We start from the raw sequence: 18,524 nt of genomic DNA on the forward strand, positions 1-18,524 counted from the left end.
ATGTATGTATGTCGTAGTTTAAATTATCTCCCCCGTATTGGTTCATTTTATCATCGTAGGACTGCCAGAATAAAGATACAACAGATCAAAACTGTTCAAAGGTTAATAGAAAGTTCATAGTACTTTCCGGTGAAGTTATCGAGGGAACAAAATGCAGTGTTGGAACAGTTTGTTGGGGTGATAACTTCAAAACGTGTTGCCAAAGCACTAACTCCAAAAAAAGCAAAACATGAGAGAAAACTGTACATGGAAAAACAGAATAAAGTGCTAAGATTATTGATAACTAGCAATAAAGTAAAAAAAATAAAATAAAATAAAAAATATAAACATACTTAAAGACCAGAAAACAAGCCTAGCAAAAAGTAAATTAGCCAAATGCTCTTCAAAAATCCATCACAAAGTTAATTGTTATACTATTCTGTCTTAACAGAAACATGGAAAAAAAGTACAACAAATACAGAATTCACAGAGACAAAAGATCAGTCAATTTTATGAAGACAAATTAATTGTAACTGTTGTCTTAACCTCTCTTTTAAAACATAAATTAGATCCAGATTACCTCTAAATCCCATCAGAGTGTGAATACATTCTGGCAGTCATTCTGTGTTTTATAGAGTGTGTATTTGGACCAGATCCTCATAATCCTTATCATCAGTCCATATAAGGCCTTGACTCAACTTGTTTGTGAGTCGTCTCTGCTAGTCATTATGATTTTTGAACCAAGATTTCCTGGCACCTGTTTTCTGGAACCTGTTTGGAGAGGCTGAGGTATTTGCATTCCTTATTCTGAAGTGCTTATTTGGTTCAGTTCACATGCGATGCTGTAAACACCGGCTGCTTCAGGTCCTGGGACACTGATACATCGCCTCCCAGGCTGCTATAAATCCTTTTACAACAAACTCCATAAAGCACTCTGATGCCTAAATATTTATGGTTGCCTAAGTTTCCCTTGAGGGTTGTTTTCTGTCAAAGTACCAACAGCGGTAAGTCATGTGGAGCGACTCCAGAAATCTTATCAGGGAGTTGTGGTCTGGCCATCTCCAGCGGAGGAGGAACACACAGGGAGGAGAGGAAGCCTGTGTGATTCTCCCTCCATCGCTTCTCCTCCCCAGGCCTCCACTGTTAGTGGACTCAATTGACCCGCCAAACAAACACAACGCCGCATGACCTCTGCAGAGCAGACAGACAAACAAACAAACTTTCCCATGTCAAAAGCCACCAGGTCCACCGCCGCGAGGGACCACACAACAGTCAATGCAAGGCAAACAGGCTGGAAATATCAATGGACAGAAGACAACAACCGATATGTCAAAGCATAAGCCGAGCGCTGTTCAGAGGGATCAGGTGGTGCTTCTGCAGTACGTTCCATCGGTGTGTAGGTCGGACACAGCTGAGGTATAAACACAGGTGTGCTGACTGGGAATCTCATAAGGTGAACTGTGTAATCCTGGCATTGCCGGCAGCTTCTGAATGCCATGGCTCCTTGAAACAAGTGTCTCTAAAAAAGGCATGCCTGATGAGTCCTCAAGCACCCTCCCAATGCTGTGATTACTGACGTTTACCCTCTTTAATATGTGTAATTCCCATTTTCTCTGATTCACGAGTAAGGGCCCTCAGGGGGACCAAGCTAAGTGGCAGTCTGCCAAAGCTCTCCGGCTGAAAAGGCTGTAAGTCATTTTCCCCTCAGCAGTTAGATACAACGTGACAGTTTCAGGTTGTCTCATCTGTCTTTATTGCTGTTATTTGGATCTCCAAGCACTGATGATAGCTTTACTATGTTTTTTGTTATGTGCTTCCCATGCAGGTGTGAAGCATATTTGGTTTATGACTCAGTACCTATAAAAATGACTGAATAGATAGCAACATGATATTTTACCTCAACAGGCAGCGCATTGCAGTCACAAATTACCGGTACTCCTTTTTCAAAATGCTCAGTAGAGCCGTTGTAATGACTGTAGTCCAGTATGGCCAGAATAACTAATCACATAACTCACTGTAACTTGTATTTTCAAAATGCACTCCCAATAGGAACAACTACAAAGACTTGTGCAAAGTGACAGTCTAAAGCTGTTGCAAAAACTTTACTGTAAAAGCCACTAAAAAGTGCTACATGCTGCAAATGTAATATCTGATAACATTTGTTGTGAAGAAAATAGAAACCTGTGAATGTGACGTGACTATATACGTTATAAAACCTCTTCTACAGTACCACACAATAATTTAAGATGTACTTTTTACTGCAAGAAGTTCATGCAAGGATGTAGAATTTGTGTAGCCAATCAAATTTAATTAAAATCCCATTATACTTAAGAGTTAGAACATCTCAAACTTTTGAACTAAAATAAATCCAACTCAAACTTTCTATTGTTTCTAAAGCAGATAAGAAATTATTTGAACAAGATTTAGGGCTTTGCCTGTTTCAAAATGTACAGTTAGATGCCTCCAACTGCTGTAGATGGGAAGCAGTATTTTAATGGGAATTATGTTGAATAAATGTTTGCTTGTGTATTGAGAAAATAACAGAAAATGATGGATTGAACACTTTGACTTTCCCCAACGTTTTAAAAAAAGATGAGCTTTACAAAAAAAAGGTAAAGCATAAAAAATAGATTATTTCTCTCCCACCAAAAATTGTTTAATTAAAACATTTTCCCCAGGATTTTGATTCAAATATGTTAGCCAGTCAGAAAAGGGTCAACCCAATACTGATTTAAAAGGAAAAAGCACAGTTTATGCACCAGCTAGCAACCAACAGCTTCAAGATAATTGTCAACCAGACCTTCAAGGCAACCATGGATATTGTTTGTAAGCATAAGATCTTTCAGGTGGTAAAGTGCATAATTTTACCTTTACTTCCTAATTCTATGTCTGCACATATTGTCTGCTGATCACGTACTCTCCAAATGTTACCCCTACATGTTTACACATTCAGCAATGACTTGCTTTTCCTCAGCCAATTAGCACCAAGGTCAATAAATGCCACTCCTTGACTGGCTGCTCTGCAAACACCAACCAATAGCATGTCAATTATTGTATTTGAACTTCCAAAGCAGCATTTTCTTTAAAATATTTTACACACACTCAACAAAAACATCCTTGAATAGGCAGGTTTTACAAAAGTATTTATGTTACACAAAAAATCTACAAATAGGTGAAACCGCAAATACTGAACTGTGAATTGGTGGAGGTTCACTTGATTTCCAACCAAACATGTAACATTAATTTTAGGTAACTTTGTGTATCAATACAATATGTTATCTTATTAAAAATAACTGTAGATGGATTATTGGAGTTTGAGTTGTGCAGCAGACAGTGTCTTTGAAAAGCTGTTTGACAATAATGTCAATGCGGTTCAGTTTAAGCGGACAGATTGGCTTTTAGATATCCTGCCTTTCTCTTTTCAGCTTGACAAATTGTCTATAAATCCTTACTATGTGAACTCACATACATTGTAATTTTATATATATATATATATATATATATATATACACGTATGCTATTTCATTACACGACGGAGGTCAGTTAAAAATCACACTTCTTTTCCCTGGAAATATATTTAGGTAAATAGTTTGCTTTCAAGATGTTTTCAGATTCAGTTAAACAATTTACAGTGATCAGTCAACACAATTTTGAATTTCTCCTTCCTGCTGGCAGGAGGCACTCCACATTGCCATCAAAAGTGAGAATTTGAGAGGCTGCGGTTCCATTTAATGTCTAGTTAGAGTATTCTTTTCATCTCTTGGTTAGAGAATGTGCTACGGGCCAAACACAGAAGCCTCACTGTTGGAGAACAGCTACATGATGACAGACCCACCAAGAATGTTCGTCCGACCACCATATGTAATATAGCACCAGAGTTTCCTTATTAAGGAGTGAAATAATTTCCACCAAAGTGGTTGGTGGTGCTGACAGATCAGATTAATGCTCTCTGTAAAACAGCCAGAATAACAACTGCTTCTGCACGCATCGTGAAAAGCAGTAAGTTTGGCTGAGGGAAGCCTGCCAGCTCTACAAATTCATGCATATTTGGGTCTGTGAACATCTGCCAGTGCAAATAATTTATGCTGTTCTCTCTGCTAAGGGGCAATGAATCCCCTCTGAAAAGTTTTCTCCAACTTCTACAGTAAGCCTCCCTCCTCCTCCTCCTCGTCCTCCTACTCTCCCTGGTGTGAAGTGGTGCAGACACACGCTCCAACCACAGACTGGGCTGGAAGAGGAGCGTCCCGAGGCGTGTGGGAAAGTCCCATGCATCACTTCAGTCGAGCGTGAGCCAACTGTTTCCTGTCTTTCTTTGGCCCTCCGGGTCAGAATACGCCGTCAAGGCCGCATCTGCGACATCCTCGGCGCTGAAGTGCGAACGGAGTGTTGCTTTGGGTGCAGGCCTCGCTGCTGGAAGGGCTCCGTAGACCTGTTCCACTGTAACAATAAATATCTCATGATATCATGGAGAAGGTGGTTCAAAACATTTGAGCTCACTCGCTCAATGGCGCCTCCAACAGCTTTGTTGTTGTGTTCCGACACAACTGTATCAGGTGATCAAACATCCGATGGGAGTCCTTTTCATATTCGAAATGCCACCGCCACCAACAGATGGCATATTAATCATTAATTGAGTCTCTGCCAGTTGTGTTTGATGTGCAGCACAAAATTCTGGGCTAATTTTTTGCTCAGCCGTGTGCCACTCGATGATGATAGACTATTTATGAGCCGAGAGGAAACCTAACATTTTCCTCTAAAATTATAATCATACAGCGCTGTGTTCCCACAGTCGGCTCAACATGAGGCCAGCTCATGCTGCATTATATCGACTTGCAAATTAGACACCAACTGCTTAAACATTTGTGTCATTCTACCTCCTAACAACTATTTATAAGTTAGGAAAAGTACCTGCAGGCAAAGAGAAAGCTGTAATTTTTTTAATTAACAGTTTGCACTTTGATTTGCACAGTGGAAATGTGTTGAGAGTTGTCCCTCAACTCCTGTATGTGTTCTTGTGTATGTTCAAGCATTCTCTGACACTCCTTGTTACTCGTCTCTACTTCGCCCTCTCCTCCTGGTCTGAGCCTGCCTCTGCCGGGCCTTCAGTGGACTGGCAGGAGGTCAGCATCAGGCCAGTCCCAAGCAGCTCCTAAAGGGAGCAGCTGTCAACAAGCAGCACGGATAGTTGGAGCACCGAGGGCAACGCTGTGGCACGTCGAGGTCAGAAGGAATCCGCCAGCCCGGAACTGACCACCAGCGCAGCTGGAGGAGAATCTGTCAAGTTTTCAGGCCTCCTAATGAGATATCAGCTCCACAGTCCTGCAAATCTGAACTACATATGTCACAGTCTGGCTGTTTTAGGAAAAGCATCATTTATACAAATACAAATTCTTACTTAAATGAAGGCATACTGTATATCATCTGTAAAGAAGTTATTTTGCTGTATATTGTGCAGCAATATACAGCATGTCACAAACATTTGAATATCATGAAAAAGTTAAATATTCATGGTCACTCATTTCAGAAACTGAAGCATTACACATAGTAATATTCCAAGGCCTTATTATTTGTAATTTTGATTAATATGGCTTGCTATTGATGAAAACCCAAAATTTAAATTCAAAAATACTTTATTGATCCCAGAGGGAAATTAAATTAAGATAATAGTCAGTCTCAGAAATGTGCATAATGTGAAAACGTTATATAGCCAACTTATAACTATTGCCTTCACAGTCTAATCATTGAATTAACTCAAAAATGTTGTAAAGATTTTCTAAATGGTGTCTCAGTCTGGGTTAGTAGGCTAACCCAGACTCATGGAGAAGACTGCTGACTTCAAAGATGTCCAGAGGACAATTACTGGAAGCCATAAAAAGGTCATCGTTAAAAGAAGCTAACTCTTTTCATTGCTGTATCCAAACATACTGTATTCATAGAAAGTTGAGTGGAAGAAAAATTGTGGTTGGAAAATTTGCACCAAGATAAGGTATTACCGCAGCCTTGAGAGGATTGTCAAAATTCATTCAGACTGAGACTGGAGTCACCTCATCAAGATTCATTGTGAATTGATGATCCCACATGTTAGCTACAGATGTCGCATTTCTGTGTCAAACCACTCCTGAACCAGAGACAGCAACAGAAGCGTCTTATCTGGACTATTGCTAGGTGGTTCAAATTTCTCTTTTCAGATGGAAGTAAAGTGTTGTACTTCATTTGGAAATCAAAGTCCCAGAGTCTGAAGGAAGAGAGAGGGACAGAATCCAAGTTGCTTCAAGTCCAGTGGGATATTTCCACTCAGTGATGATGTGGGGTGGCATGTCTTCTGCTGATGTTGGTCAATTGTGTTTTCTTAAGTCCAAAGTCAACATGGATATATTATTTTTTATTACATTTACCTTTACTTTGCCAGCATATGATTTGTGCTGAAAATGTCAGCACAAATCAGAGGAGACAAAATAGCTAATGATTTTCAAAAATGAGGATAGAAATATCTTCTCTTAATAATTTAGTCAATAAAATAACATTTGGAAAAACTACTTAAATTTAACTTCAAACATGTGGTCTAACAGCTAGCTTGTTTAAGTTTGACAAAATGCTGTTAGTAGGTCTCACAGTCTTTTAAGTAGTGAAGCAGATAAGCAAGCTCAAACCATAGCATTTTTATTACTATCTTATCTCCGTCTTATCTTTTGACTCTGGTCAGAGACTCCTTTGAACATTTTTTGAGATTTATGGATAAAACAGAAGAGTTTTCTTAGGTTTCTCAAAAATATATATTGGGTTACTGAAGGAGAGGCTTGCCAGGGCAAATGCAAAAGCTATTACTGTGGACAACAACCGCAACACTACGGAATTTATTGCAAGTAAAAAACATAAGACAAAAATATACCCAGTTGCAGGAACATATGGAATTTAACTTAAGCCTTTAGAAATATATGTTTTCCTTCCTTTAATGCCAAGATTTCATATGAAGGTCCCCAGCCAAGCCAGCTATTTCTCCTAGAACTGTGCTGACGGAGTGAGGGATTTGTCTTGACCTCGGTACTCAAACTGTCCATGTCACTTTGTGTAATGTATGTATTGTATAATATGATTAAGAAGCTAAAACAAGAGTATTCCAGTGCAACCGTTCAGTCAATCCGTCTATATATTTACTAATGAAATGGATAGAAGGGTGGGACGAACCCCCGGCCCATCTTTACTATACTGAATCAGAAACAGCCAATGAGAAAAGTTGCGACTAAAACTCAGAGTGACGTTGCCTAAAAGGGACATTAACAAAGGCTGTTAGTGCAAACAACGCATATTTATTTTATGCATAGTTCACATGTTAATTACGTAAAATTTAGACACATATTAGACAGGTAAGCATCACATATTTTACGCAGTGTCTTTGCATTGTACACAGTCACGCGATATATTCACACATTTTTGGCCTGAGAAGCATTCCATATAAGTGGGCGGGTCTAACATTGATTTAGACAAGACGATTGGTCTGAAATGGACCTGAGGTGAAATGAGTGAATTCTATTTTTTAGTGTAATTGACATTTACATGAATTTTGCCTTTGAAATATTTACCTTTCATATTTTGGTTCAATTTTTATTTTTATTTTCAGTTGAACGAATAATTATGTAATGATTTGTCTATTTATTTGACTGTGGCACCTTTGGCGTTCCCATCCAGTAGATGTTCACACAGGGTTACTTTTAGAAACTGTAAGTGTTCTCTGCTGTCTTCTTTTAATTACTAATTTATCAGCCAATTCTGCCCTCTGCAGGGTAAAGAAATGTTGTGCATCAGTTTCCAGTCAATTACAGAACCCTGATTTATTTGTATAATTAATTTACATTAATTGTTGACTAATAAGTAAAAAGAAAAAATAGTTATTTGCACAGTTAATGTATAACTAACATCTTCATATAAATTGATGTTCCTCTTAAATGCTGGAGCATATTTATTGAAAACAAATCCTGCTTATGAAAATGTAATATATTTAAACGCCTCATAAAGTCAACAAAGAAAAAGAAAATTAGACTTCTTTTGAGAGCAGACTAAAACAAAGCTTCCAGAGCTCTTTGTAGAGACGTCCTCAAAAGTGTCAAAAATTAATAGATGCGTTCACCCTGCATTTATCGTCCGAGTGGAGGTGTTGAGAAACGAGGTTATGAGAAAGTCCAAATTAAAATGGAAACATTTTTATTTTTTTTGTGAAGAGGTCTGATCGTGCTCAGACACTCAGGCGTGGATCAAAGCAGCGGTGAGACTCTGGGGTAGCAGCAGATGAAAGAGGTACACATTAAGCTGTTTACTGTGGTGACATGAAAAGGTGTTTTAGCTCTACATTCTGCCTAATGAGGGACAGAGACAGAGGGTTATTTTTTTTAGATATTCAGTTGCAAGTTCACAGCGTGTTACATCTCTGCTCGACATCAAAAGTAAGCTCTATTTTCTTCCACCAAGGTGATATGAGAAAAAAAGTGAAGTCCCCGTAGATTAAATTAGCATTTAACTGTTTCGCTGGAGGGCTAATTTGCACTTGGACACTAACTAGATGAGGTGAAGCTCAGGACCTTTGCAAGTCTGCTGCATTATTTTCTAACATAGAGTTGGAACCGAAGATCCTATTAGCTTGCAAAGAAATAACACGGTTTGACAGAAAGGGTATTTTTGTATGTGTGCCATCTAGAACTTCTAGGAATATGTTTCAGAGAAAGGCTTCTTTTGTTCGCTGTCCATCTTTTTCAGAAGAGGTGAATTTCAATATTTGGTTGGCAGGAAAAAAAAAGAAAACTATACAGTATTTATACCTCATTGTCAATCCAGGATTCGAACCTAAGATTTTGCTGCAAGGCAACAGTGCCAACAACTGTTCCACTGTGCAGCCCATCAAAAAAGTCATGATTTAAAAAAAGTTTGATAAAAAATTCAACTTCTTTTCCATGCAAACTTGATAACTTGTAACTTCTTCATGACTAAATTTTGATAACTTGTTTTTGTTTGTTTGTTTTAATGATTGTGAGGTAATTAGCAAAAGGATTCAGGGCAGAAAAGGTATTTTAAGACCTGGACTGTACATTTCATTGTACGTCTGAAGTATTTTAATAGATATTTACCCCAAAAAACAAACTGTTGTTATATTTACTCTTTCTTCCTTTTAATAGTTTTTGTGCAGAGAGGATTTGCACAACAAGCAAGAAAGTTTGTGTTTGGACTGGTTGATTATTTCTATAATATAATGATAATTCTTGCCAATAAATCTTTTACTTTTAGAAAGCCTGTATATTTTCCTTTAAATTGTGCCATGTTTGTAAGAAAAATTTATTTGTGTGTTGAGAAACGGAGCTGAATGAAGTCTGTATTTTTTGTGTGACATGTAAAAAAAATGATATATTCTAGTAAAAAACTCACTAAAGAACAAACTAACATAAAGCTGCAGTGTTGTAATTCCCCTAGTGGGGTTTCTTTGTAAACACATGGTGATGGAGTGAATATACTACATGCTCTACAGCTGGCTTTATTGTAGAAAAGAAATATTGTCACAACACAGGTGATAAACCCAATGTACAAATTAAATAAATAAGGCCTCAACATGTTCTCAAGTCTCTACAGTTTCTTTCCGCCCAGCCAAGTTGAGATCTTAAGCATAAAACCACTACTACGCCACAGTGAAAACAGATGGATCAAATAGTCCTTGTCCTTTATTTGGACTGCTCACTGTTATTGGAAAGAATCTGAGTAAGAATTACCAATTCTGGCCTACTTTCAGGAAAACAAACAGGCTCAGATGTGATTTTCCATTTTACAGGCTGTTTATGTCTTGCAAATTCCTTCTACAGAGGAGCGGCATGGCAGCTTTCATGTTTTAAAGGCCCAGGGTGACCGCAGCCCTTTGTGGCCGAGGCACTTTTCCAGTACTAATGACATACAGTCACACAAGACTCTGGCAGCGGCGTACAACCGAGGCTGCCTGCCCGTTGTGTAATTAGTCTACCACTAAGTCCCAGTCTGGGGAAACATTCACAACCACATTAAACACAGACTGAGCTCGGAGCAGATGGATATGCTCTGGAGGAGTCATATGTAACACAAATGGCTTTCATCAGCAAGATAAACTGATAACACTCTATGTCTAATAAGACCAAGCTGTTTGGGGTCTCTGTAAGATTTTCTTTTAAGTTTTCAGCCTGGTTGAGTTAGAAAGCTTTTTTAAAATTATTATTAGCATGACAACCTCCAAACAATATCCTCTTTCTCCAGAGACAGGATCAGAGAGCTTCTGTTACAGTACAACCAATCAAAAAAAAAAAAGCCAGAAAAGAAAGCAACACCAAAAACAAGAAAAATACCAACAACAAATGAGTGCTAGGAGGATGACAATCCTGCCATCTGGTGGTTAAAGTAGAAACTGACACAAACTTTATAGGTGGAAGACTTTTCAAAGCAACAGCAGCTGTGGAACAGAGGATAAGTTGACAATGTGAAAACAAGTGACTGAGGAAATGACTTTGAGTGGCAAATTAAATTACTCCTCACCAGAGTCTGCAGAGAGTAGCACTCACTGTTCCACAGTCCACCCTCACCAGGATGTGCTTCACTCACTTTGATCTCTTTGGGTTATTTCAGTGAATAAGCTGAAAATCTTGTCATCCCAAAAAGTCACGTGTTGACAAAAAAAAATCAGTAAGCATTGGCTGATGAAATAAAGATGTTAGCAGGATTAAATCAGGTGACATGAAGTGCAAACATGGCCTTAGATCGAATTTTATGAAGAAAACTCCAAAATTCTGCATGTATAATTTTAGAAGAACAGAAATTTCTCACGTATTCATTCCAAAATGTGGAAATAAGAAAATAAGCTTCAACTCCAAATGGCACTGCAACTCTTTGCTGGTGCACACGTGTCTGATTTTGAGTATTTAAAAATGTGCACATCGGTCATAATGCTAATATTATGTTAAAACTTGCACTGACAGACATCAATACCCTTATCCCATGTATATTGTTTACATACACAATATATTTCTTTATTATATGCAATATACAGCTACTAGACCATAATTTGCTATATTTTTTAAGCTCAGGGCATTTACAGGTATATCTGAAAAATAGAACATTGGGAAAAGTTAAATATTTTTGTTACTTATTTCATACACAACCTCATGGTTATTCCACCAAATCTTGATTTCTGAACTCTTCCTGAGTTAAAACATTAGTATTGTTGTTTATAAATTAATATGGACTTATTTTCTTTGCATTATTTGAGTTTTTAAAGCAAATAATCTTTTTCATTATTTTGAAAGGTTCTCATTTTCTGCAAATAAATATACAATTTTTGCTTGAAATTTCAAAGACATGTTGTCAATAGTTCATAAAATAAAAGAACAATGTTCATTTTACTCAAACATACTATATGGCTCTAAAAAGTCAAATCAGAGAAACTGATCATTTTAAGTGGTCTTTTAACTTTGTCCAGAGCTGCATATTTATGCATACTTATTTATACATCTATTTCAAAGGAATTGTCAGGGCTACTGATAATTGTGGCAAAAGAAATAAGGTGAACAGAGTTTAAAAACATATTTTAACAATTTCAGACAGTGCAAAAAAAGATGAATTTATTTCAAGGCTTCTCACATGCTTAGCAGTTGTGCTCATAAATCTTTTTCTTCTCTTTTGGCTTTTCCCTTCAGGGGTCGCCACATCGAATCATCTGTCTCCATATAGCCACATCCTCTAACCTCACACCAACTAACTTCATGTCCTTATTCACCACATCCATAAATCTCCTTTTTGGTTTTCCTCTTGGCCTCCTCCCCTGTGGCTCCGACCTCAGCATCTTTCTACCGATATGATCATTGTTTCTCCTCTGAACATGTCCAAACCGTCTCAGTCTGGACTTTATCTCCAAAACATCCAACATGAGCTATTCTGGTGCATTAGGACTAATCTTCAATCTGTTTTAAACAGAAACTACTAGGAGAAAAATAGTTAAAAACCATCCATCACTCTTGAACAAGCCAAAGAAGTGGTGTCTGTTTTGTGCAAACAATGTATTATTTGTCTCTCTGTGAATAATGACACCACGAAATGGCTCTTTTGTCTCTTGGTTTACATGACGGCCCAGAGGGCGGTCGGACCTGTTATGTTTAGGATTAGCTGTGGCAGTAACGCAAGAGGAACAAGGAGCAGGTAAGTGGCTTTTCAGAGGAGGCCCCAGTAAATGTCACTCTTCCTTATGGTGTTTTTATTTTAAGCCGTCAGGGTGCGGTGAAATGAGAACTCTCTACAGTAAAAACACATCTGCTTCTGGTTAGGGCTGGGAAAACTTGGATTAAACAAATTCTTAAAAAAAAAAAGAAAAAAGAAAAAGTTAGGATTGTTCTTGCCATAATAAATGCAAGTGTCTGACAGATGAAACCACAAATCAGCCTCAAGCTAATATTTGGTTTCTCTCTTTTTCATGGTGTGAAGACACAACAGAAGGGGGAGAAAAACAGCTGGAGGCAGAAAGGAGGAAGAACTTGGCTTCAAAATATATTCTACTGTTTTTTTTTTTAAATAACAAATGCAGAAAACGATTTCCACCAGCCTTTCTGTTAGATGTTTGCAGATCTACACTGTGGTAAAAGCCATCAGAGCAGAATATGACAGACTTGAAAGTTTATGTGTCTCATAACAGACATTCAACCTGTAAAATATGCAAGGTAAGCTTGTTTGAAATTCTTCCTGAGTGTTTTAATTATCAATATCTTATTCCATTCATAATTATCCTCAACAGACACCAATTCATTAAAGCACAATTCATTTCAGCTATTCCAGTTTGCTTAAGTCAGGAAAATACATCCTAAAGTGAAACATGGTGGTAGCAGTATTATGGCGCATAAATGTTTTTCCTAAGTGGATGATAAGAAATTCAATAAGAAGCAATCCTGGAAGAAAATCATTCAAAAGGTAGCAAAATTAAAATGACTTTGATAAAAGTATATTCCTGTCAACCTCGTGGCAAAAGTTAAAAATTGTTGTTCACACACTTCCTCTAACCAAACTGACTCAGCTTGAGCTAATTTCCTCAAGACAATGAACAAAACTTCCATCTCTAGACACAGAAAGCTAATAAACTATAGTCAATATTTCAAGTTGGTAGACAGGTGCTACTAACAATAACTAGATGTCAGCTTAATTAAATAAGAAATAGCAAAGTGAAAGTCAAACAAACCAAGTGGGACTACAAAAGACAGCATAGCAGGTAACGAATGAAAGACTTTTATTAGAAAATAACTGCTTCCAGGACGTTTGTAACCAGTATCTGTTTCAAGTCAGGAAATAGAAGAAAAAAACAGTCATGTCCAAATTTGTTGATTAGACTCAGACAAAAAAACAAAGTAAACAAAAAAGTGGTAATCAAAAACATAAGAATACGGGGGGGGAATGTTCTCAGCAGCGTTCCTCTTGGAAAAACAAACAAACAAAAATAACCCAACTTTATTCACATGTGATTCTTCTGAGAGCAAAAATAATGTTACAAAATCTGTGCTTCAAATAAGGTTTTTTTTCCAACTGAAAGAGTTTTCTGATCTTTAACACACAAAGGTCTCAGATCTAACTAAAAAATAAAATAAAATTTAGACCGCCTTTCGATGATACTCTGGAGGAGCAACTTCATAGTCGCTTACATTGAAGAGTGACGCAGAGTTCTTAACGAGATATCTGAAAAAGAAACAAACACTCGTTTATGCAGCAGATTCTTCATTTGAAGGCTTGTTGAATTAGTTACCAGTACTTACTTGAGAAAGTCTTGTAGATAACTGAGAAGCAGCGCAAGACTCTTCTCGTCCAGGGGAGTGTATGCCAGCATAGCCCCAATTCTCACTGTCAAAACAACAATTCAGAACCTTTGAATTGATTTTTGAATAAAGAGGTACAAAAGTGCCAAAACTAAATTATTAAAATTTGAGTCAAATGGAATATATTTTATAGACATTGAAAAAAAATGCTGCATTTATTTACTATATATTTTATTAATGGTATTACCTAAAATATGCATTACATTCACAAAACAAGCTTGTTTAAACATAATTGTTAATGTAAATTTCATGGTCTTATGCTGCAACATTGTGAATTTATCTGATATCACCATCCACCAATCAGTGGGGATGGTTGCTATGGAGGACAACCAATCACGTTTTGATCTACGTGATGAGTAACATTAACACTTTAAATTATTACAAATTGCACTGCTGCAAATAACTATAACAAAACTCAAAAACAGATTAAATGATCATATACCGCTTCTAACATAATTTCTAATTGCATTTAATTTTTGATTAGATATCAAAAAACCATCACTAAAACAATTAGAAACACATTTATTAACTTATTATGACATGCAAAAATAATAATTAAATTATTTATGGCCTAAATTCTGTCCCGTCTGACATTTGATCACCATTTTTCATTCATTTTGTTTTCCTATAAATACTCATAGAAAAAAATATAATACTGATGATAAATATCACATTTCAGTAATAAGTTTTCAGTATTTCAGTAATAAGTTACGATATCAGCAATGAGGCAAAAGGCATGTAAGTAGTCAACTGACGGAAGACTGAAATATTATTTCTGCTAGATAAAAAAAACTAATCTTTCTCTCTATTATTTAAACTAACATAACACATTGTCAATTTAATTCTTCTCAAAATCTCTCAACCCAAATGTAGGAGATGAAACTGAGCCTAACAGCATTTGAGATGCAGTTGAAGCATCTGAATTATTTACTTTTGTCGACTGCTGCTATTCACAACAATTCTGTATAAAGACTCTTTTGTTTTGAGTGTTTACCAAAAAGTCTGAGTAGGTGAGGCGCGCCGTAGATCTGAGACATGGCTGTGTCGGGGTGGTTAGCCAGGATGTCTGCGTACTGAGGCCGCTCAAATTTGTAGAGAAGTTGCGTCCCCAGCATGACGTTGAAATATTCACGGATACCGGCGACCACCTCATTCACAGCAAACTCCCTGAGTGTTGAAGGAAAACAAGTTGCACCGGTAAAGACATAGGTTTCGCATGGCATTTCTGGAGCTGGCTATGAAACAAATCCTGGAAATAAAATAAGATGAAGGTGAGTCTTTACTTGCTGTCAGAGTTTCCTCTTGATTTTTTGTAGTTTCCATAGTCTTCGAGGACAGCGTCAACGTTTTTTTTGGCTGGAAGGTGAAAAAGCTGAAGACAAACAAATTCAAACATGATTGTTAGAAGCTTCTCTCTGTGGCTTACTTAGTGGAACTCCTAAAAGCCTTAAAAAAATGCTCTTTTATTGCTGCAGCATAATCTCACTCTGGTTTTATCTATTTTTATTTATTATTTATCCATCTGGGGGAAATACAGCCACCTACCTAAATCTGTCCATATCTAAAGACAGACAAAAAAATTTATTTAAATAGCTGAAAATGTGATTCTGAGAAATATTCTCTCTTCCATAACCTCTGTGATTAAATGATTAAAGAAACTGGAATCACGAACTTTTAAAAGGGTCTTCTTTACTAGACTCTTTACCAAATGCACCACAAGTGTGGTGAGAACTCTAAATGGAAATATGACAAAATGTTGATTATTTACCTGTTTTTGACGTGTAATCAGATCCCAGTCATCCACAAGCCATGGTTTAAGCTCCTCTGGGATTTTTACTTTAACTTCAACTCTGTTTATAAAGGTTTCCTCCTAAGTAGAAGGAAAGAAACGAAACAAAACATTGTTTCATCTGTGCACCTTACATGAATGATGTCCTTAAAGGATCAAAAATATGTTGGTTTTAGGTTCTGAACGTAGTTATTACATGAAATCCTGGACCTACGCTCTCAACAGTTGGGTCAACTCGTGCTCTCTTCTTCCTGGGAGGATGAGTTGGATCTCCTCCTGAACTTGTTCCCTCTCCTGCTCCAGGAGCTGCAAACACACATTTATTTAACTAACACGTCTAATGCAGGGGAAAATCAACTTTTTGAATTTAAATACTTTTTAATATTTAAGAGTAAAGCAACATATATACTCACTCTTCTGTTTGTTCTTTTTGGTTTTCCTGGGAAAAAACATACAACTCAGGTTTCTGTTATAAAGTTTGATAAAAACAAAAAAAAAGATGAGATGAAAAAAAAAAAACACAACAACAACATAATGGCACAATCACTCACACATCATTTTTCTGCGATGCAGCAGGGATTTTCTTATTCGGTGCAGCTCCCCTCATTCTCCCTTCTACATAATGGTCTCTAAATTGAGAAAACAAAAGTTTTGTTAATCAAGAACCTGTGGTTCTGATGAAATGAGAATTTTACAGACGATTAAGGAGAGAAAACAAAACGGATTAAATCAAACGGAAAAGATTGAACGCATGACATCATAGTGGACTTACTGATTGGCCCTCTGAAGCTCTTTCTGTTTCTGAAGATTGCTGTCCACATACTTCAGTACTCTGCTTTCAGGAACCCATTCGTCCCAGCTGAAAGAGAAAATATGATTTGAGTTCTTAAGCCACTGTTAGAAATATGCAAGTTTAGGCATTTATTATCTGAGATGAACACTTACTTCTTATTCCAACCACTGTAATGAATGAAGTATTTGATCTGTTTGTCCTTGATACTAATCTTAACACACTGCAAAGAGAATTACCAATTACTGTCAACATTGAAAAAGAACCCCAAAAAACAAAACAAAAAAAACATCAAGATGGTGTTTATAAGAATAGTTTAACTAAGGTGGCCTACCTTAGCTTCGTAGAGCAATGGCCCATGAAAACACAGCACTCTTTCACCTGCATTGGAGACAAAACAATTAAGTTCCACTGAAGAAGCTTCACACACACAAATATTGGAAAACAATAACAGGGAAAGGACATGTTTTAGCGCCTGACAAACATTTTTATTTTCTTATGGCCCTACAAATTATGTTTCTAAGATTTCTTTTTCATTTACATTACATTTTTTAGTTCCTAAAAAAACCATGCAGCAACAAAAAAAGAAAAGATGACTTAAAATATTTGTATCTAATTTCTGACTCAAGCAAAGGAAACTGAACTGAGTCCAGATCATTGTGTCATTTATTTGTGATCTTATGGAGGTTCTGGAGCAATTTGCCAAGCTGTGTCCCCATTTAATAGCAACATGTTGTTATTTTGGCTCTGCCCATCTACATTATGTATAAAAAGTGTCTTACCCACTGTGTCAAGTATTGCTATGGATTATGCAGACAAGCAAAAGTACTCTTGGTTAAATTAAAGATAGATATGTAATGATTACTTTAGTTAATTGATTGTCATTGTGGAAATAAATATATCCAAGCAGACATTAATTGATTAATTTAAGCATTAAAACAACCAACACAACTAAATAACGAAATGGTCAGCGCTCAGAAGGGCCGAGAGACATTTTACTTATTGGGCCAGACGGAAGTTACAAAAATTCAGAAAATTGTGTACAAAACAAACTTTTCACTTGCTCTTTAGACCTGAGTAAGTTATTTAAGTATTGACCGAAACCAGTCAAAAGAAAAAACAATTGACAAAGATTGCAATGCATAATTTTTTGGTTGCTTGTTTGGTCCGGCTTTTAGTTTGGAAGAAATATACCGGAAGTAAAAAAAAAAAGTCTCAGGTTGTAGTTTTTTTTAAATCTTGCAAATAACTAATATGGTCATTCTGGGCTTCCGTACACTGTACTTCATCAGAAAAAAAATGCATTTATCTTGATTTTAGCTTTAACTTTCAAAACAGTTACTCGTCTTATATGTATATTCTTCCAAGCTGATATGATGAAATTTATGGCAAGCCATCAAACAAAACAATTCGGTTCTTGGCGGGTACTTCTGCTCTGAAGTACGGATTTTTCAGCTGTAAGTAAGCGTGGCATTCCTAGCTTAGTTCGCTTTTCCATAAAACAAACCCTGTAATACAATCTATATGTACATATATTCAAAATAGCAACAATAGACAATGGTTAGAAAGACTAAAGTTAGCAAGATCTGAGCTAACGGTTAGCTTGGTAAAATACTGTCAGAGGTGGGCGGTGAAGTCTCTCAGTAGCTAACGCTATCTGAATGAAGTTCAAACTAACTCTAAAATTAACACAATGCACTCTATATCAGAAGCTTTATTGAAGTCATGGACACACGGCTAAAACTACCAAATCTAATTAATAACAACCCGTTCTGTCTTTATTGTAACAACAATGACGGCTAACCGCTCCACCTCCAACAACTGCAATATTTAGGCGCTTTAAAGCGAACAGAAACTCACACGAAATAATACGACAAAACAAACAACTGCATACCTTCTTGAAATTTAGGTTTCGGGTCCTGTTTCGGCGCCATTCATGGATTAAGCTATCAAAATTTGGGAAAAATCTTCAGGTCCCATTCCAGTCCACCTCGGCGCCGCTATCCAATGACGTCATTCTTCTTCTTCTTCTGTGGATGTTTTTTGATGGTTGGCAACCAGCATAAGGTACGTAACCGCCACCTATTGGGATGAAAGTGCAAAATGTTAAACGAAAAGG

General features: G+C 36.9%; 1 protein-coding gene across 3 annotated transcripts; it reads right to left on the bottom strand.

The window, feature by feature from the left end:
- Positions 1-13,229: 13,229 nt before the first annotated feature.
- On the bottom strand, positions 13,230-18,455 carry morf4l1 (mortality factor 4 like 1). 3 transcript variants are annotated; one of them, XM_028043928.1, is made up of 12 exons: positions 18,300-18,455; positions 16,740-16,786; positions 16,561-16,628; positions 16,388-16,474; positions 16,167-16,244; positions 16,029-16,054; positions 15,830-15,921; positions 15,595-15,696; positions 15,110-15,198; positions 14,821-14,993; positions 13,767-13,851; positions 13,230-13,689 (listed from the first exon to the last, which is right to left on the bottom strand). In XM_028043928.1, exons 1-12 carry the CDS (start codon positions 18,337-18,339, stop codon positions 13,605-13,607), a joined length of 972 nt encoding a protein of 323 aa, XP_027899729.1. In that variant the 5' UTR covers positions 18,340-18,455; the 3' UTR covers positions 13,230-13,604. The 3 variants fall into 3 exon arrangements, with proteins under 3 accessions (XP_027899729.1, XP_027899720.1, XP_027899711.1); XM_028043919.1 differs by having other exon boundaries at positions 15,812-15,921; XM_028043910.1 differs by having other exon boundaries at positions 15,812-15,921; positions 16,029-16,081.
- Positions 18,456-18,524: the final 69 nt, after the last annotated feature.

The sequence above is a fragment of the Xiphophorus couchianus genome, chromosome 2 (assembly GCF_001444195.1).
Source record: "Xiphophorus couchianus chromosome 2, X_couchianus-1.0, whole genome shotgun sequence".
Lineage (NCBI taxonomy): Eukaryota > Metazoa > Chordata > Actinopteri > Cyprinodontiformes > Poeciliidae > Xiphophorus > Xiphophorus couchianus.

Excerpts from the sequence above, each read along its gene's own strand:
- morf4l1 (XM_028043910.1), bottom strand. The coding sequence starts at position 18,339 with ATGGCGCCGAAACAGGACCCGAAACCTAAATTTCAAGAAG. Across the intron at positions 15,922-16,028 it reads CAAAAAGAACAAACAGAAGA|CTCCTGGAGCAGGAGAGGGA; the intron begins GTGAGTATATAT and ends GTGTGTTTGCAG. Across the intron at positions 14,994-15,109 it reads AGAGGAAACTCTGACAGCAA|GGAGTTTGCTGTGAATGAGG; the intron begins GTAAAGACTCAC and ends TTCAACACTCAG.